At 39.8% G+C, this 18,879-nt stretch overlaps 1 protein-coding gene across 2 annotated transcripts in view; it reads right to left on the bottom strand.

The window, feature by feature from the left end:
• Positions 1-60: 60 nt before the first annotated feature.
• Positions 61-18,879, bottom strand: part of CD99 (CD99 molecule (Xg blood group)) — a 31,878-nt gene continuing 13,059 nt past the window's right edge. Inside the window, exons 2-11 of one of the 2 annotated variants that reach the window (XM_040057009.2) lie at positions 10,938-10,976; positions 10,555-10,605; positions 10,047-10,079; positions 9,084-9,125; positions 8,902-8,934; positions 7,465-7,536; positions 5,997-6,038; positions 5,377-5,487; positions 4,493-4,549; positions 61-1,912 (exon numbers count right to left, since the gene is read on the bottom strand). In XM_040057009.2, coding sequence (XP_039912943.1) covers positions 1,887-1,912; positions 4,493-4,549; positions 5,377-5,487; positions 5,997-6,038; positions 7,465-7,536; positions 8,902-8,934; positions 9,084-9,125; positions 10,047-10,079; positions 10,555-10,605; positions 10,938-10,976 — 506 coding nt within the window. In that variant the 3' untranslated portion in view covers positions 61-1,886. The remainder of the gene's footprint in view (positions 1,913-4,492; positions 4,550-5,376; positions 5,488-5,996; positions 6,039-7,464; positions 7,537-8,901; positions 8,935-9,083; positions 9,126-10,046; positions 10,080-10,554; positions 10,606-10,937; positions 10,977-18,879) is intronic. The other variant, XM_040057010.2, reaches the window with a different exon arrangement.

The following is an 18,879-nucleotide window of genomic DNA, read 5'->3' on the forward strand; positions in this document are numbered from 1 at the left end:
CTACTGAGAAGAAGGACACATAAACCTTTTTTTTTAATTTATTTTTAGAAAAAACACAATGTTTATCAATGTTGATAGGTCTTAATAAGTAAATTTTAGGCTCACAAAAACTGAAAAGGGATTTAAGAGTCTTGGTCAGCTAAAAGCTAGTTTGAGCTCCTCCTGCCATTTTATCCCAAACAAACACTGACTTATTTTTATTTACTCTATACTTCACATAGATATATCTGTTTATTCATGTAGGCAAGCAGTACATTTCTTTTCTTTGTATTTACATAAATCAAATGTTTATGTAGGAATCACTTTTGCACTCTCAAACACACTTAAAAGCACTTTTATACTGAAAGCAAACGTAGGGAAAAAAGAGACAAATCAATTCCATAAGAAAACACTAACATTTGTGTAAAGCTTTGTTGCAAGCTAAGAAACATGTACAAGAAATTCTTAAATGAATTATCCTTGACATACATTCATATTTGAATGTACAGATATATTTACAGGTTTAATATCCAAATTCATTAATTGCTAAGTTTTAAGATGTTCCATGAAACGTCATGTTCCTGTAGAACTTTGTCAGGTGGCTGAAGCCCATTAATAAGATACCTACGGTAAAATCGCATGAAAATTTAAAGCAATTAGAATGAAAGCCAACAAAACTGGTCAGACCATTCCTTCCTGACAGAACTCATTATTATTCCAGATTTAGTCCTTTAGCTGTTATGAGTTGTAGTTTTCCATGTTTCCACAGATCCTTGAAATGTTTTGCTGCTTTCAAGAACCACAGCATGGGTCACAAGTGCTTTCAGAGGTGGATGCAACCATAGCTGATCATCCTAGGGGAATCCTTCACAAGTCCAAAAGCACTCCACGTGTTTGCTATTTCTACTGTTCAGTGGATGCCTGTGGAGTGAGGTTGGTTTGTTCTGGTCAGTCTTGCTGTAATTTGGAACTGTGGTACTGTTTCTGTCCCTTACACATGTATGATAAGCCTTCTGAATTCAACACTACTTTCTCTTAAGATTTTGGCTACAAAAGCCTGAGGATGTTAATCCCCACTCCCAAGTACTTCATCCACAACTGTTTACACAACGCCAAACACCAATGTCACCAGAAATACAAAGTCCAATTATGTTTCTGATCTGCAAAACAAGCTTTTCCACAACTGACCAGCCCAGTACTTGCTAAGCAGGAAAAGCCAGAAAGGATGAAGGCTCCGTGTGCATTAACCTTGGGTTTCCTCAATCTGTACCAGACAGATGCAATGGAAAAAAAAAAAAAAAATCTAAAAACAAAACAGAATTTTTGTCTCCTGAATGCTCAAGCACAAGCATCTCTTCCCTGGCAGCTGGCCCAGGCAGCTACACAGATTGGATCACCAGCACCCACACACAGATCAACCATCCATACACAGTGAGCTGTTTGCTTTCAGGTGCCCACAACATACACCACCTTGGTTGGTTGGTCCACTCACTGAGTACAGGTTATTCAAAAAAATATTTGTATTGCCTGAAAGCAATAACATAACTAAATCCATAATTGAATATTGGTTTTGGAGAGGTAAGGAAAAGTTAAACACACTGAATGCACTTGAGACACACCCATTTGTCAGAGGAGTAAAGGAAAAATGTAAAGGCACAACATACTTCTACGCTCCCATCATTAAGGCCATGTACTGGTGTGCAACAATGCTTCACAGGGCTAACCATACTCAGATCTAAGTCACAGTCCCAGAGGTGTTTCAAACAAGAGCTGTTTTCTCATGAAACTTCAGGCACTGCTGTTTATATTATGCTTTTTTTGTTTCCTTTTTTTTTTTTTTTTTCTTGGCAGAATGCAGGTTGTTTATCCAGTTCCAAAGATGTGTTCTTCACCACTCTTTTTTTAGTTTAATTCTCCAGAAGTGTGCGCTGAACTGAAAAGAGAAAAACAATTCAAGATTAGCGCACTGAGTTAGTGTACAATGTAAGTTATACATTACTATGTAACAATTTATGCTGTTAACAACTTTCAGTAGGTGTTTGATATTGTGATAGATTTAGGTAAGCAGAGGCTTGATTCTGTGAAGCCAACAGGCTGCATAGCAAGGGACATTACATCCCAGATCTCTCGCTCAAATAACCACATCCTACTACATCAGGGAAGCTATCTATGCTTGCAGTGTAACCCAGCACTCAGTCCATGCTTGCAGCTCTTGCACATGCAAACAGGCTGCTCAAACAAAAAGTAAGCTTCTGACACTAAGTTCCTAGGTTCAGGAAGTCAAAGATAGGCTTACATAACATCTTAAAAACACAGACCTACTCTGCTATGCCATGTGACCAGGCCTAATGAGAGACTGCTTCTAACTGGAAGGTAGGTGTATATACATGTACATCTATTACCAGAAGCAGACCTAACATCTGCTGACTCCCAGAACTCAGAGCAGGAGCAGCACCATGATGCACCCAGTCTCTTAGCTCAACACATGATCATGCTTGTCTGCAAAATGTAACAGAGGTATGAAATTTGGGATGTAATATGACATCAGTATGTAGGCAGAAGTAACCATATTTGATAACATACCAAGTGTGACTTTCTGATTAAAATACGGTATGCATCATCTAATGCCTTTCACTTTAAGTTCTGGTAAATCTTGGCCAGAATTTTAGTATAACCCAACTACAGCTCATATTTTAACTGCCTTTGGTAGAGGACTTTGAATGATACTACTTGCTTCCCTAATGCACAGCTGAACTGAGGACAGCTGAGTCCCCTCAGTCCTTACAGCCAGTCACAAGAAAATGTTTTGTACTTGAGAGTTTAATATATTTAACAGCTTATAGTGTTCATAAAGAAGATAATGAAACTGATAAAAGTTTATAACATACTGATGCAATACTTGAGAGAAATAAGGCATATTTATTGTTTTAATTATTAAAAAAAACCCCAGAAACAGTTCTGCAGGTTTAAGATTAAACTCACAGAAGAATATACTGCAAATATATACTGCTTTGAGATTTTAATACTCAGTACTTCAAAACCAATGAAATTCAGCATGAGGTTAGTGCCTCTTCCTTTGTTGACGGTCACAAGGGCTAGAAGGCCAAATTTCACCAACACCATTTCCTCCAGTTCTATCCATGGATTCCTGGAGCTAATCACCTGCTCCATCAGCCATACCCCTTACACAACCATACATGGAAGTGTGTTCGTTGCTCTAAGAGAGATCCTTCTACAGCTCTCACCTTTGTAGAAAGGTTAATTATGTGATAGTTCTTTCATACAAGAATCATTCTCTGTTCACAACAAAGAATATTTTAACTACAACATGCTAGTGAGTTCAATCCTCTTTGCCTCCAGTGTAGTTTCATCTCTGCCCAAGTATCTTAATTTTTTTAGTATGCATTATTGCAGTGTTCTGTATCAGTTTATAATTAGAAGACATTTCAGATTCTAATCAGAAAAAATATGCACTAATAAACTTCCAACTGCAGTTACTTGTCACACTGGCAGAGCAGGCTTGTGTTTTCACAATTGTCTCTAATGACACTTTTGCAGCAAAAATTCAGTTCTTCACTTTCTCCAAGCTCCTACATTTCAACACATTCTCAAGGCAATAAACCAATCTGTTCAGTAAAATCTAGAGAAAAGTGACCATACTGTCAGAACTAAGTGCTTGATTCAGTTCTAAGTTTGTTGTCTTGGTAAAATCATAGAATCACAGAATCATTTATGTTGGAAAAGACCTTTCAGATCTTTTAACACCTATTTTAACTCTTACCCTAGGACTGCCAAGTCCACCACTAAACCATGACCCTATGTGTCACATCTATGTATCTCTTAAATACTTCCATGCATGACAACTCCTCTGCTTTCCTGAGGAGTTTCTGAGCAGCCTGTTCCAATGCTTGACAACCCTTTTCATAAAGAAATTTTTCCAAATATCCGATCTAAATTTCCTCTGGCAAAGTTGGAGGCCATTTCCTCTTGTCCTATGACTTGTTACCTAGGAGAAGTGACCGACACACACCTGGCTACAACCTCCTTTCAGGTGGCTGTAGAGAGTGAAAAGATGATCCCTGAGCCTTCCTTTCTCCAGGCTAAACATCTCCAACTCCCCCAGTCACTCCTCGTAACACGTGTGCTCCAGACCCTTCCCCAGATCCATTGCCCTTCTCTGGACATGCTGCAGCACCTAGGTGTCTTTCTTGAGGTGGGGGACACAGCTCTCGAGGTGTGGCCTCACTGGAGCCAAGTACAAGGAGATAATCACAGACTTGGTCTTGCTGGCCACACTATTGCTGATACAGGCCAGGATGGCACCAACCTTCTTGGCTACCTAGGCACACTGTTACCTCCTATTCGGCCAAAATTGGGGGGTTTGGAGGTTTTTTGCCTTTTTTTTTCCAAACAAAACAGCACAATTCATCTTCTCCAGTATGTCAGATGTCAATAGTGCATTTAATAGGGTCCCCACCAAAGAACTGATATTCCGTCTAGATTCTTGTCTTACCAGGTGGCTCAGATTGTGCTCCTCTATGGCTTTCCATATTCACATTCTCTTCATCTGCTGGGAAAAAAGAACAGATATTTAGCATTCAAATTCTCTTATATTTCAGGTTCTTGATAAATAGAGATAATTTGAGAGAAGAAATAGCAGTGAAGAAAATGGGCTACTGATAGTTGAGTTGCCCTGTTTTGTGTGCACATTAATTTTAGCATGCATGGCAGAGATGTTTTTCCATTTCCAAGCTTCTCAAATTACAAAACAGCCAGTGTCTGGCTGAATGACTGGTCTATTCCTCTCCTAAATACTCAGAAGACTGAAACAGACAAAACCAAAGCTTCTGGCCCTCTTATCACCCTCAGTAATCCCAAAGTTCTCTGATCCAAGTTATGTCTTCTTTAGGTGGAAAGGAAGCAAGCAATAGATAACTGCAGCAGAATCATTTGGGGATGAGCACTGGCTTAAGTTGCCATAAAACTAGTAAGTAGGCAAGTGAAGACACAAAGGCAAAATTTACAAAATTAGAAACTATAAAGTATTTTTCAGCATGAAAAAGTCTCTAATCCCCAACCTCCACTTGATTCTACTTTGAAAGTATTTTTTGCAGTCTCTCCTGCTTATTTTTTAGCAATAAGTGCTTTTATTTTAAGAAATGTAAATCTTTAAGTCCTACTAGTTTTGAAACTCTTATTTTTGGGCAAGGAATTCTTCAGTCTTAGATGACTAGTAGGAACATACTAGGAACACAGGAACATGTTACTCCCTCTGAACATAAATTCACTGGGTTATCACAACTTCCTTATGCATAGGATCAATTTATAGTCCACATATAAATACAAAAATGCCTCTATTTTAGACAGTAGAAAACAAAACTAATTTGGAATTCTTACCGCTTTGCTTGAAACAGAGTTTCTTCTTCTGATAAGCAATGAAACCAGATACGGCTGCAACTGCACTACCAGCCACAGCACTTATAATTCCAGCTATTGCTCCCGGAGAGGCTGAAAAAACAGAGACACTTGTGTACATTTTTCAGAACTGAAAGCCAAGTCAAAGTACTGTCTCAAAGTAAACCCTGTGAACACTTCCCAAATCCATTAAACTGAAATTACATGAACTTGCAATAATCAACTCTGTGCATAATGAAAAGTGAATAATCTCATTTTATTGATTTCTTAGCAATGCCCATTGTTAAGGGACTTAAGCATGCCCATTTTAAGTTCCACTAAGTAAAAAAGCAACCATTTCATAGCCATATCTATTTTGTATGCACACCATCACTGCACCAGCATCTCAGACCTTAACACTTAGCAATCATTTGTAACATAGAAATATTAAAGGACACTGGAAGCAGGGCTTAAAAGAAAGAACTCCAGACTGCACAAAAACTTTTTAATTGCAACCCACTCCCAATAGTGATCATTCTAGCAGAAGGTCAGTAAATAGAAACCCCAAGAAAACAAGCTTCATACATCCAAACACCGTAATACACACAAATTCATGCATTTACCCTCCTCTTCTTGGCCAGTTTTTGGAGTTGGGCCCTTTCGTTCTGTAAAAATGAATGGAGAGTTTACATTTTATATGTCTAAAGAACACTTGTATCATAACTGACAAACCTTTTGTCAATTAATTATGCAAAATTGCAAACCATCTATTGTATCCATACAGTGCTAAACTGGCCCTGAAAGTTTCTGCTTTCAAAGCATGGCTCAGAGCAGTGCCAACTCCAGCCTTGAGTGCTCAGCACTTCTCCAAAATGACCACATAATATCTGCGGAATCTGGTTCAATAAGCCTGTGCACCACCTCAGAGAACTCATATCACTTCAGAGTAACATTCAGCTGTATTTCCACAGAACTATCTTTTCCTAAAATCCCACCCTCACCTACTAAATGCCTTTGCAATCCTCTTCACAAGCAAGCCAGAAGTTCTATAAATACTAACTCTATTTGTCACTGTGCAACTTGTACCACTGAGGCAGGAACCTGTGCAGATGAAATCACCACAGATGTTTCTTGCCCCTTCCAATTTTCAAGTATTGCCACAAAGGAACCTTGGGCAGGGAAAGCTACCCAAAAAAGTGGCATCAGTAATCCCTACCCAGGACAACTCTCCAGAGAAGTCAGTAACCATTAGCACATCCCAAACCCCATCAAGATCACTAAACTAACTCTGATCTGGAAATAGTAAAATTGCAGTAATGCACCAATTAGTTAGACATAGTAAATTATAAAAAAAAAAAAAAAAAAAAAAAGTTTAGCAAGTTATGAAATGGTTTCATACTGCTCAGAGTAGAATCATATGGTGGAGAAGGGACCTTAGGGACCTTAGCAATAACAGGGCTTCAAACCCTTTGCCACAGGCAGGGACACCTTTCACTAAACCAGGTTGCTCAGAGCTCTAGCCAACCTAGTCTTGAACACTTCCAGGGATGGAGCATTCACAACTCACCTCCTCACCTCTCACCTGCCTCACCACCACCACAGTAAAGAGGTGAAGACTAAGGATCACTTGGAAGTGTAAAGATTAGTTCATGCTGTGGGACAAAGGAGAACTTTGAGAACACAAGATGGACCCTCCTCTGGCCCACTCCCAGACTTTCTAACTACAAGAACTAAAAAAATCTAAGAGTATGTCATAGAAGATCAAAGATAACACTTGGATGACCTTCAAAACTACATTCATCATGAATTTTGAAGTACTGCATTCACATTTCAGTTTTAGAAGCCATCTTTCTTCACACTACAGTAAAAATCACTGCAAATTTTTGCTCTAGACCAGTTTTACCCCTTAAATATTTGGGGCTTTTTTCTGGCAGAGACAGAACTTCTGAACTCGAAAGTATGCTCTTAAGTTTCAGATACCAGAACCAAATGCATTACAAATTAGAGCATGTCTAATCAGCTTGTGAGCAAGCTTTAATCAAAAGCTCAGGTAGCCACAGAACCAATATGAAGCACAACCTGCTATCTTACCATTACTGCCACTGCCATCACTCCCTCCTCTTGGGAGATCGCCATCCCATAGATCTGAGTCATCAAATGTGTCTATAAAAGAATACAAATAACATTACCATGTTTCAAGTTCAGTGCATAAGACACACCAAGGTATATAGTAACACGGAATTCTTCTCAAGACCTTTCAACTGAATTTGTGGTGGTTTTAGGCTCAGCACTCGAGTCACAACAATTAATCTTTTAAAAGCCCTCACAATGTCAAGTCCCTTCAGCTCAGCACTACACAGTCTGACAGCAGCACTCCTTTCTCTAGACTTCCTGAACAACTGAGAGTAGTCAGTGTCCAAGAACAGGTAGCACAAATCAGGTTAAGCAAGCAAGGAGCCCTCTAAGCTGCTTAACTCTAACAGCCCAAATCTCACTGTCCTGCAAAAGCAAAGAAAGAACATGAACAGAAAAGGACCATTTACTTTCAATGCTGCAGCTGTGAATGATTCTTCAGACTTCTGTCTCTAAGTCACAGAGTCCCTTCTCTGACTGACTGCAGGACACTGAAGTAGTCCCTCTCCGTTTTCACTGAGCCCTACCTCATGGAGTCTTCCTGTGCCCCTCATGGCACCTTCTCCTCATTCCTTCTGCTGCCAAATGAATATTTAATTTACACAAAGCAAATGTGTTTCAGGCAGAAAAACTAAAAGTATTGCATCAGAGGATGTTTCAGTTTGGTGCCAAAAGCGCTGTACTGAGGCAGGCAAGACTCAAATTCAAGCATCTGATGCAAATCAGACAGGTGAAAACAAGAAGTGACGCTTGCATTCCACAGCTCTTTACCACCATGTTTGTGAATAATGGCATCATCACACCGACATCCATCTGAATCTGTTTTGGTCTGGGTTAGGCAAAGACAGAGAGGACATCTAAAGCAGAACAGGCAGGGAAGGACATGCACTTTAAACCTACCTTTCAAAACACAAATAATTGTATTTCTTAATGAGGCCTTCAAATGAAGGGAAAAAAAAAAAAAAAAAACAAACCAGCAGTCTTTTAACTTGGAGCTTTACCTCTGATTTAGATCCTTTAAGAATAAAGATCATAGGCAGTTGCTACTTGCTTTTGAGCATGACTAGAAGGGATTCAGTTTGTAAAGAATAAGAATTCACCACTACATGGGTGCTTCACCACAGGCAGCCAAGAACAGCATTGCCCCAAGCATACACACACACTGTCTCACCCTGTCTCTTCCCCACACCATCCTGTTTTTAAGTGAAAGTGACTCAACAGGTTTGCTAAGAATTTTCAAGACTGGGGCAAAGCTTATTTGCAAGACAACTTTATCTCAATCTTTAGTGTTTGATGTAAGCCACATATGACACACATAGCAGGCAATTAACACGAATCAATTATTAGAAATGTAACTGAGACAGTAAAACCAACAGTTTGTGCTACAAGCCTTACCAGAGCCTTTAGGTTGATCTCGCTTGGGGTTATCTAATCACAGAAGAGAGATTTAGGGAAAGAAAAAAAATAAAAAATATTAAGATAACAAAACCAGACTATAATACAGTAATGTTCAAAGGGACTAGGAGAGATTAACAAATACTTTTACTATTCAGAAATTCCTGTTAGATCAGTCTTACCAGTGTCTTTAGGGTTTGCAGGAGGATGTGGCTTGGAATCATCTGTAGACAAATAAGAGTTGGAATAAATTGAGCAAAATTACTAGTGTGAAAAAACCAAAAGCAGAGCATGTAGTGACCTTGAAAGATAATCTGACCTAAAATATTGTACCAAAACTTCCCCATCTAATTTTCCTTTAATTAGCTAATGCTGTATTACTTTGGTTATTTCAGCTAAACACTGTGTTTAATGCCACCAAGAGTTTTTCTGCTACATTGACCAGCATGTCAGATCCTTGCTATGATGGAATACACACAGAAAAACTCATTAAGTCTTATGCAGCATTTTAGTTTGCACATCTGATTTCAAAGGCTGAGCTTCTTCAAATTTTTCTATCAAGTACAGTTTACTTGGCTTTTTTATCTTTTAAAATTACCAGGTTTTAACCAAATTTAAAGCTTGGTACCTCTCTTGAAAAACAGACAAATTACAGAGAATAGAACTAGACATACAGTCCCCACAATGACACTTCATTTGGATCGCCACAAAATAGGAAAATAAAGAGATCTTAGAAATTATCTCTGTACAGTTCTGTCACAGCCTTCACGCTGGAAAGGGTACTTTCCTTCAAATTATTTTCAGCAGATTAATGTTTCCTTGTGCTACTAAAAATACCTCCTGAAATGGGAGAGAATACTTAGGAATTAGCATTTACTTCCATTAGTAATAGTTAATGGAGTTAGTGCCATCTAGTGAAAAAACAGCAATGAAACAAGTAGAAGCTGGCTAAGAAATTATTGAAATTCCTACAGTTTTGGTGATCCAGAACCTTAAGATTAACAAACATAATTAGACTGCAATTATTTTTATTGACAGTCTGCTACCTTAATCAACTCAGTGACTTATTATACTTGGGTCATAAAGGATGGATAGACATTGGAACAGGTACATTTGAGCAGTATCCAGGAAAATATGGTACTTACCAGGATCAAGAGCATGGATCAAGTCAAAATCATCTACAAAGAAAGAATGGAGTTTTAAATGTCACGCAAAATCTGAAGTAGTCTCAGACTATTTTTTAAACAAAATGGACCTCACAATGTTTTCTCAAAAGTGAACGACTTTCCCACTCATCAGTGACTCATAGAAGAGGGCCACAAAGTTATCAGGCATTACCTGCCAAGTGATTTGCTGCTTTTGGAGATGATGGGACCTGTCAAGAGCCAACTCAATGTGAGCAAGCTCCAAACATGTAGATAAAGCCAACGGAAGGGATTCTCACAGGGCCTTAAAGCTTGTGAAATCACAAAATATATTTCTGAGAGCAGATTCCAAAATGAAGAAACCCTTTTGCTGGTAGGGAACTGCTTTCTTTTATAGAAATATCACAACCCTGTGTGCCACTAAATTGAAAAATTCAAGATCTCAAATTGGTATGTACACTACACTTGATTTTACAGTGAAAGGCATTACGAGCCAATTAGATCTCACCTAGATTTGATGATGGTGTCTTCTGAGTTGCAAGAGGCTTCTTTGTACTTTCTGTCAGGTATGGTTAGGGAAAAAATAGTAATTAAATACTATTTAGCACACTATTCAGAAAGCTACATGAAGGACAAAGGACAAATATAAGTACACATCTATACAACAAAATGCACAAGATCAAATCTATACCACAAGACAATTTAGCCTCAAAGAGAAATCTTTAAGTCTTCAAAAGACAAATTTGAATTCTACGTGGTCAACATCTTGACAAACACATGGCTGAATTGTTCCACTGAGGTTTAAACAAACCATATGTGGCAAAGTTGTCATACTTGGTCATGCAACAATGCCTAGAAAGAAGTCAAAAGAGCAGCCAATTTTCTGCCTACCTTCCAAAAGTGCATCTCCTAAGGAGAAGTCATCTTGGCCTGTAGAAGATAAAGGAAACAGTAAGGACACTGCTTTTTCTTACTCAGACCCAACATTTAATAAAGTCATAAACATGTCTGTGATCGATCTAGAGGTATGTTTTCTGCTTCCTGAGTCAATCTTGAAGAATATTTTGAGTCAGGGTTGAAGGCAGACATTGTTCTCTATTTCTCGATGTCACTATTCACATGTCTTTTCAGAAAAAAAAAAAGGAACCACCATAAAAATTGGCTCTGTAGAAATGACCTGAAGGGTTGGAACATGCATCCCTGCAACCAATAATGCACTTTTTTTCTTGCCACTGTTATTGTGTGCTTTCTTAGTGCATTCACAGCATTTTCTTTCCCACCCTTCTTTCCAGTGAGCCACAAAATAAGCTGGGGGACAGCTCCAATGCATGAGAACATAAAAGATTCAAGTCTGAAGAAGGGTTTTGGAGCACAAGGGCCATTATGAAACTTCTGTAATGGAGTTAATATCTTGGCATTAAAAATTATTTTTCACGGGTTTGTAAGGGTTAGCAGTATGAAGGTGGTTAAGATATTAGCACATATGATCTTGAGCAGTCTTTTCAACTTCCTAAAACACAGCTAAATGCAGCTGGCACCACTATGGGGTCTCCACTCCAGGGAGATTAGATTCTGTTTTCAGCCCTTAGGAAAAGAACAGTCTCTTGCTGTATTAAATCAGTAGCTAGAGCTACTGCTGCTTACCCAGCCAACAGCAAACACACCAACTCAAGACATACATGACACAAACTGGTTTCACAGCACAAATGTAGTGGTGTAATCTCAGCAGCAGAGGCTTGTAAGGTAAGTGGATAGCTAAAACAACTGCATGGGTGTTTCTAATTTTTCATCATCCCTACTTTCACTGAAGCATGGAATAAGAAAAAGGCCTGAAAGTAGATACCAGGTATTCAAGAAAAAGACACCCAAATAAACTGCTTCTGCCCCATAGAAGCTGGAAGACTTTTTCTACCTACTGAGTATCAAGGCAGCCAGAGCAAAATTTATTTCCAGACAGAAACAACCTTAATTCAGAAGACACCTGCATAAAGCATTTATGTGGCTGGCTTTTCCTCTAAGAATGTAACCACCAAAGAAGCATCAGAACCAGCTACTGCGAGGTCTGAAGAGAGGAATATAAACATCAAAATCAAACCACAAGCAAAACGCACCTTTCACTTACGCAACAGACCAAGTACAACAAGTCATGAGTGTAATAATGATGGATGTTTATATACCTGGTGACGTCTTTCACTGTAACTGAGGTCAAAATTGAAATCCCTTTTCCTTCTCAAATAACCGCCCTAATAATGCTCTTTTTCCAGAAAATAAAGGAGAGTTAGATTTTTTTTTTTTTTTTAATAGGGAGGCAACTGGAATAGAATAAAAAAAGTGTGGACTCTGGCCAACTGAACTGCTACAGCAGAAACTGAAATCTGAAGTTTAGGAAGTGATTCCCATACTGTAACATTTGAACTGAAAAACACCTTGCTCACAGCCAAGCAAGGAGACAGGCCTGCCTGGTCTGTGACAAGCCCTTTCACAGAAACAGAGGTGGCTGATGGCTTTGTTGTGGTGCACGAGCAAAGCACATTTAACATCTCCTGGATAAAAGAAGTAGGTACAGATCTGGAACAGAAAGCAAGAAGATGCTGTACTTGGTGTTCCTTATTTCAGGTGGAGACCACAAGTTCTGTTAGATCACAAGAAATTACTTCAGAGAATGCAAAATATTTGCAGGTCATTTACCTGAAGTCACATCAACTTGCAATATAATTTTATAAACCTCTGTAAAATTAGCAGGAGCTAAGACACAAATGCCAGTTACTTCTGAAATTACTCTTTTGAAGAAACCTCCATATCGACAGGCAAAAAAAAAAAAATGGTCAAAGCATGCACAAGAAATTTTAACAGGCATATGAGTTGTTCCTCAAATCTGAATTCTAGTTTGCTTGTTCTCAAGTACATCCATCTCTCAGGCTACAGTCCTCTGAGAGGTATGCCTCTCAGATCAGACAGGATCTGATCAGAATTTGGTAGTCTAACTCCAAGAGGGCAGGCAGAGGAATCTGTTGAAGATGCACACTCCTCAAAACACTCTACCAGAGGAGGAACCATTGCGAACTGATAATACCATCTCTCTCAAATTCAAGGTATATCACTAACACAATGAACATTACACTCATTTGTGTATATTTCCAGAGCCCTGTTAATTTTCAGGCAGATGGGGAAAAAAAAAAAAAAAGCACATACGCTCAAATTTATGCTTTTGTGCGGCTGAAATTTTACCTGGAGCAGAAAAGGACATAGGAAGAGTTTCCCACTGTCAGGAGGAAACAGAGTCCAGGAACTCGGAATAGCTTCAGCTGCAGTGGTTTCCCTCAAGAGAAGGAAACCTTTGTAAAAGGGTGTGTTTTCAGTGACGTTGCTATTTTAAGGGATTTTGCACATGAGCTTCACAGAGAAATAATTTAGGATGAGACTGCTGACTGCCAAGCTCACATAAAAAATGCTTTGACAGAGGAATAGACAAATTTGAGAGTCAATAAAGGAAAAAAAAATTGGCTGGAATTATTATATTGAAACCAAAATTCTGTTTTCCAAGCATGCAGCAAGGTATCAGGCTCCTCATGTATGTTACTTTTTTTGAGATAAAGTAGCAAAAAATGTCAAAACTTAGTTTATAGAACTCATTACAATAATCTGTACTCTACGATGCTGGAAGCCAGCTTTCCCAGCAAAGAAAGGTGTTTCTCTGCTGTTCATGACAAATCTTGCTATGTCTTTAAAACAGTTGCTTTTATAAATGTACTCGCTCAAGTTTTGGTATGGGTGGGTCCAACTAAAGCAGAACTCCAGTGACTTAGTCTAAAAGGAGAAAAGCTCAGTATGATTCAGCTTGTTCCAGGAAAGAAAAGTAGTTAGAAAACAAGAGATAAAGCTAAAGAACTAGAACAAAGGTACTATCAGGGTGCAAGAAGGAAAATTCAGCAAGAATATGTTGCATTCCCTACAGATTTAAGGAACACCCAGAGCAACTAAGCTTATGAACATTTTCTTAGTCTAAACAAAGATATGTACAAATAGAGCAGATACTGTATTGCATATAAAGAACAATACAGCAGGTATTTCTACCTCCTAGGGGCATGATTTAAGAATACTTCAGAAGTGTCTCACTATTTTCCTTTCATGTCTGTTGCTCAAATGCCTGGAATCTCAAGAGACATATGTTCAACAGGCCATCTCTAGTAACCAACATAGTTTGTATTTGCTGAGGTAAAAACTGTAGCTAAAACAAAAAGAGCAAACATAGGCTTTGAACAGCTGAAGAACTAGAGCGTATTCAAGAGATCAAAGTAAGCAAATAAGAGCACAAAGACCTCTGCAAAGACTTGTCACTGCTTTCAGATACTCCCTGCTACAGTATTAGATTGGTCATACTCACATTCCACTGCAGAAGGCAACAGGAACTTTGGAAAGTTCCTCCATTAGTCACATGTACAGTGATACACCAAGAAAGGAGACTTGTGATGAATCACCACAAAAGTAACTTTCTGACTTGAGCAATAGACTGCTTCAATTTTGTTTCCCTAAAAATGTCAGGGCTCCTCTGCTTCCCTTCCTGCTCCTCTCCCTAGGGCCTTGCACACCACAGGGTACCCACAGAGCCTGCATGTTGCAACAGGTCTTCCAGCTGTAGGCCTATGATGCAGGTGACAGTGATCATCCTACCTCCATTCCACAGCTGGACATTACCTGCTACTCCATCACTGGCTGACTTACAATCACAGAATATCTCCTCTTAAATGGGACCCATAAGGATCACCCAACACCCTGCTCCTCACTATAAATAACCCGTATGAGTAAGAGCCTCATTCAGACATTCCTTGAACTGTCAGGCTTGGTTCCATGCCCAGTTCCTTCCTGTCTGTTTCAGTAACCAACCACCCTCTCAGATAAGAACCCTCTCCTAATGTCCAATCTGAACTTCCCCTGAGGCAGCTTCATTCCCTTTCCTTAGGTCCTCTTGGAGGTAATCAGAGAGAGGAGAACAGCACATGCCCCTTTGCTGTCCTCCCCACCCCTTGAAGCAGCTGTAGGCTCTTGTGTAGTCACCTCTCAGCCTTTTCCTCTCCGTGCTGAGCAAACCAAGTGACCTCAGACACTCCTAATAATTTTTGCCCTTGAGGCCTTTTATTATCTTGGCCACTCCCCTCTGGACACACTCTAATAGTTTGATCTCTTTATTGCTTTGAGACACCTAAAACTGCACACAAGGACTTGAGCAGAATAGAATGGGATAATCACCTCCCTTGAACAGCCACCATTGCTGTTCTTAATGCACCCCAAGGCACAAGTGGCCCTTCTGGATGTCAGACTGTTGACTGATGTTCAACTTGCCATCAACCCAACCTCCCAGGTCCCCTTCTGCAGGTTGCTTTCCAGCTTCCTGCCCTCCAGTTTGCACACAGAACCAGGGTTATCCCATCCCAGGCATGGAACCTGGCACTTGCTCTTGTTAAATTTCATATGGTCGGTAACTGCCCAGCTTGTGTCTGCTTTGCTCCTTACCCCCTTATTTTTTGTGACTTACGCAAAAATCTTGAGCTCAAAGATGCCTTTGATGTCTCTAGAGTCTGCATGAGGTCTGGCAGCCCTCTTGCAGAACAAGCATATTGATAGCACTCAGGCAGCCAGGCAAAAAGCAACTTCTCCAACTTCCAGAATGAAAACTGGATAACTGGATTTTATATGCCTATGTCTTGTGCTCCTTCTTCTCAGGGGACTGAAAATACAAGGAGTAAAAACATTCAACACCTAACCATAACAGAACCTGTAGAAAACAGAAAAAGGCCAACACACTGGGACTTGTTTAAGAAACACCTTGAATAAGAGAAGATAGACACTACATCCCTTCCAGTTGGTTTTTAGGCTTACCAGCACTTGATTTCGATCCAGGTTTTGCCCCAGCAGCATTAGTTACCTACAACAGAAGTCTTTTACTGCTCATCTCACATTCAGACAATTACTTTTTTGAATGTTCTATGCAGGCAAAACCAAAAGGGGCAGTTTAATTATAAAAAATCTGGGAGAATGGTGACTTGGTTCTCCGTATCTTACTATGAGGACTGTGTCCCTAAAGGCTTTAAATGGAGAACCTGGAATGTGAAACATACACACAGGTGGACAGCTATTGGAAGTACTTAAAACTGTACTCTTTCCTCTCAGCCAGCGCAGAGGTTTGCAGGCAAGATCTGTGTGTCAGGCAAAGCTGATCCTCCCACTGCTAAGCAACAGTTTATAATTAGCCCTGCCCAAAGTCTCATGAAATTAAATCCCACTGTTTTTTTCAAACCCTGTACCCTATCGTTACCAGTTGTCAAGTTTGGTTTCACTGCAGAGCAAGTTAAAAAACCAAAGAACTTTGCACAAAATTCTGTTTAGCAAATGAAGCCGCTTCCTACCTGAAATAAATATGCCCCAAATATGAATAATAGCTGTAAATCAGCCAAAATAAAAAGCAAAGTTAATTTTTTACATTTGGGGGAGCATCTGCTTTCTGCACATCTGGAGCATTCACTAATGTAACCAATGGGAATAAGGTCAGCTAGTTCTCTGCCATAACCAATAAAAAGATTTATTTCTTCCTCAAAGAGACACATAAGACAAGCCTAATAATGATCACATTTATTTTTTGTACAGTAATCCAAAAGCTGCTTCCCTGAAAAGTTAATTTATTTGACCTATCTTGAAAACACAGTACATAAAAAGTTAGGCAATTCTGTGGCCTAATCTTTTCCTGATCTGACCGCTAGTAAAGAGCTTTCAGACTTGTTTAGTATTTGAATTACTGTTTCTTTTGTTCAAAAATGGAAATTCAATACTTTTAAGAAGTCTACAAGGCCGTATTTTGACTCAAATTTATTTATTAAAATAACTAGAAATGTGAGGGGTTTTTTAAACAAAACATGGTAAAATAACGCATTTGGAAAAGGAAAAAAACCTCAGATTTTGATGCACAGTTTAGGGAATTTTGCTTGCTTAAAAAGTTTCCTGTGGAGTAGGCAACTTCTGTTGTCACTTTACACTATAGAAAGTAGGAAAACACAATGGAGCTCTTAGAGCTATTATGCACTATAAGCAGTTTTCCAAGGGAGGATTTGACATAGGAATAAGAGGACAGAATGAATAGCTCTAAATCAGCAGAAAGCACACAGAAGAATGGAGTCAGTTGCAAAGCCAGAAAAGTAACATGATGGCAACAGTCCTGCCAAATGCTGAGCTGCTTATAAGAAAGGGTAAGAGAGAACTTTGCAAAACTAAGAACTCCTGTGAGTCCCTCCAATCTGGTACCAAGAATAAAAGCAAATATATGGCATGTTAATCATAACCCAACCAGGGATGAGCTGTCTGCTGCAGTCTGGTTCATTTCTTACAGTTTGTAATTCTTCATGCCCATAATGGATGTGACCAGTTCCCTTCCAAACTGCAGCTGGGATGTTTGGTGATAGCACTCAGCGGGCAAAACAACATCAAATAGAAAATCCACGGACCCCAGATCTTCTTAAGATTAAAAGAACTTCCAAGACACTGCCACTGATGGCAGCTCGGAAAGAGCTGAAGTATTACTCCATGCTGTCAGAGACTGAATGTTGTAATTTATAGCTTAAACATCTTCGTGAAGGACCTCTGCCTATTAGACAAAACCCTATTACAAAAGCTGCAGAGAACACCACCACACCCTGAACAGGCCTTCTGACTGAGGCCCTGAGGTGCTCTGTGATGGAGATGAGACAAAGTAAATTCAAGTCTGGAGAGAGAAGAGGAATCAATCTTATCTTCTGGGATGAGGCCATAGCCCAGGGCTATCAGCTGACAGACCCTCACACCAAAGGGCAGTGGGGAAGAGAAGTTTGGGGGGTGTGGGGTGATAAAGTCTCTGGGCAGAGAGTGAACGCCCATCCTCCAATGTGCAGAGGAGCACAGCTGAGGGGCTTCTTCCTCCAGGGAAAAGCATATCCACAGCAGAAGGGGGTGTCATGGCCCATCAAAGTCCCCCCAGACCCTGTACCAGAGCATTGCAGTATGATGCAACAGAGCCACAGTGCTGCAAGGGACAGCGTCAAACCCAGACCCCTCAGAGGCATGTGGGCACTCCCACCTGCCCAAAACATATATTAATCCACAGGACTGTATACTTTTCAGCATGGTGTTGTGACTGGGGACCCGCACCACCAAGAAGACCAGGTGGAGGGGAGCAATGAGACATCACTGGGACCCCTGGAAGGGTGATATGCTTTGCCAAAGCCCTGTCACTCTTTCCCTGTCCCCCCACGCCATCCACACACATACTTTTCTCTTCCTTCCTTCTTGCCTCTATTACTATTAGATTAAACTTTTTTTTTAATTATTTTTTTTTTGGCACCAAAATCTAACCTCGTTTGGTTTTAATCACATTTTTTGGGTATATTTTGAACCTTTCTGGGTCCAATCCGTTTTATTACTTTCCTGTGGTCTTCTGTGTTAAATTGGTTTGTAACACGTGCTTTGGGGAAAGTTGTTTCCTGCAGAGAGAACCACTACCCCACGTTCAAAATAAGTAAAACCCAGCTGACCACAGTCCTGGGCAACCTGCAGTGGCTGACTCTTCTGAAGCAGGGGCTGGGACTAAGAGGGCTCCAGGGGTGTCCCCCAGTTTCAGCAGCCTATGGTTCTGTGACATGGGCCAATCCTAGCCACTGGATTATACTCCTTGTGCTACAAAGTCGTAGAACTGCAGATAAAATAAGTCACTCTGTCCATCTGTAATTCTTTTTTACAAATAAGAACTGAAATACATCACTCTGTCTCCTGACATTTGTAAGCAGAAACCTAAGCTACACCAACAAGAGCT

This window comes from Hirundo rustica, chromosome 2 (genome assembly GCF_015227805.2).
Source record: "Hirundo rustica isolate bHirRus1 chromosome 2, bHirRus1.pri.v3, whole genome shotgun sequence".
Taxonomy (NCBI): Eukaryota; Metazoa; Chordata; class Aves; order Passeriformes; family Hirundinidae; genus Hirundo; species Hirundo rustica.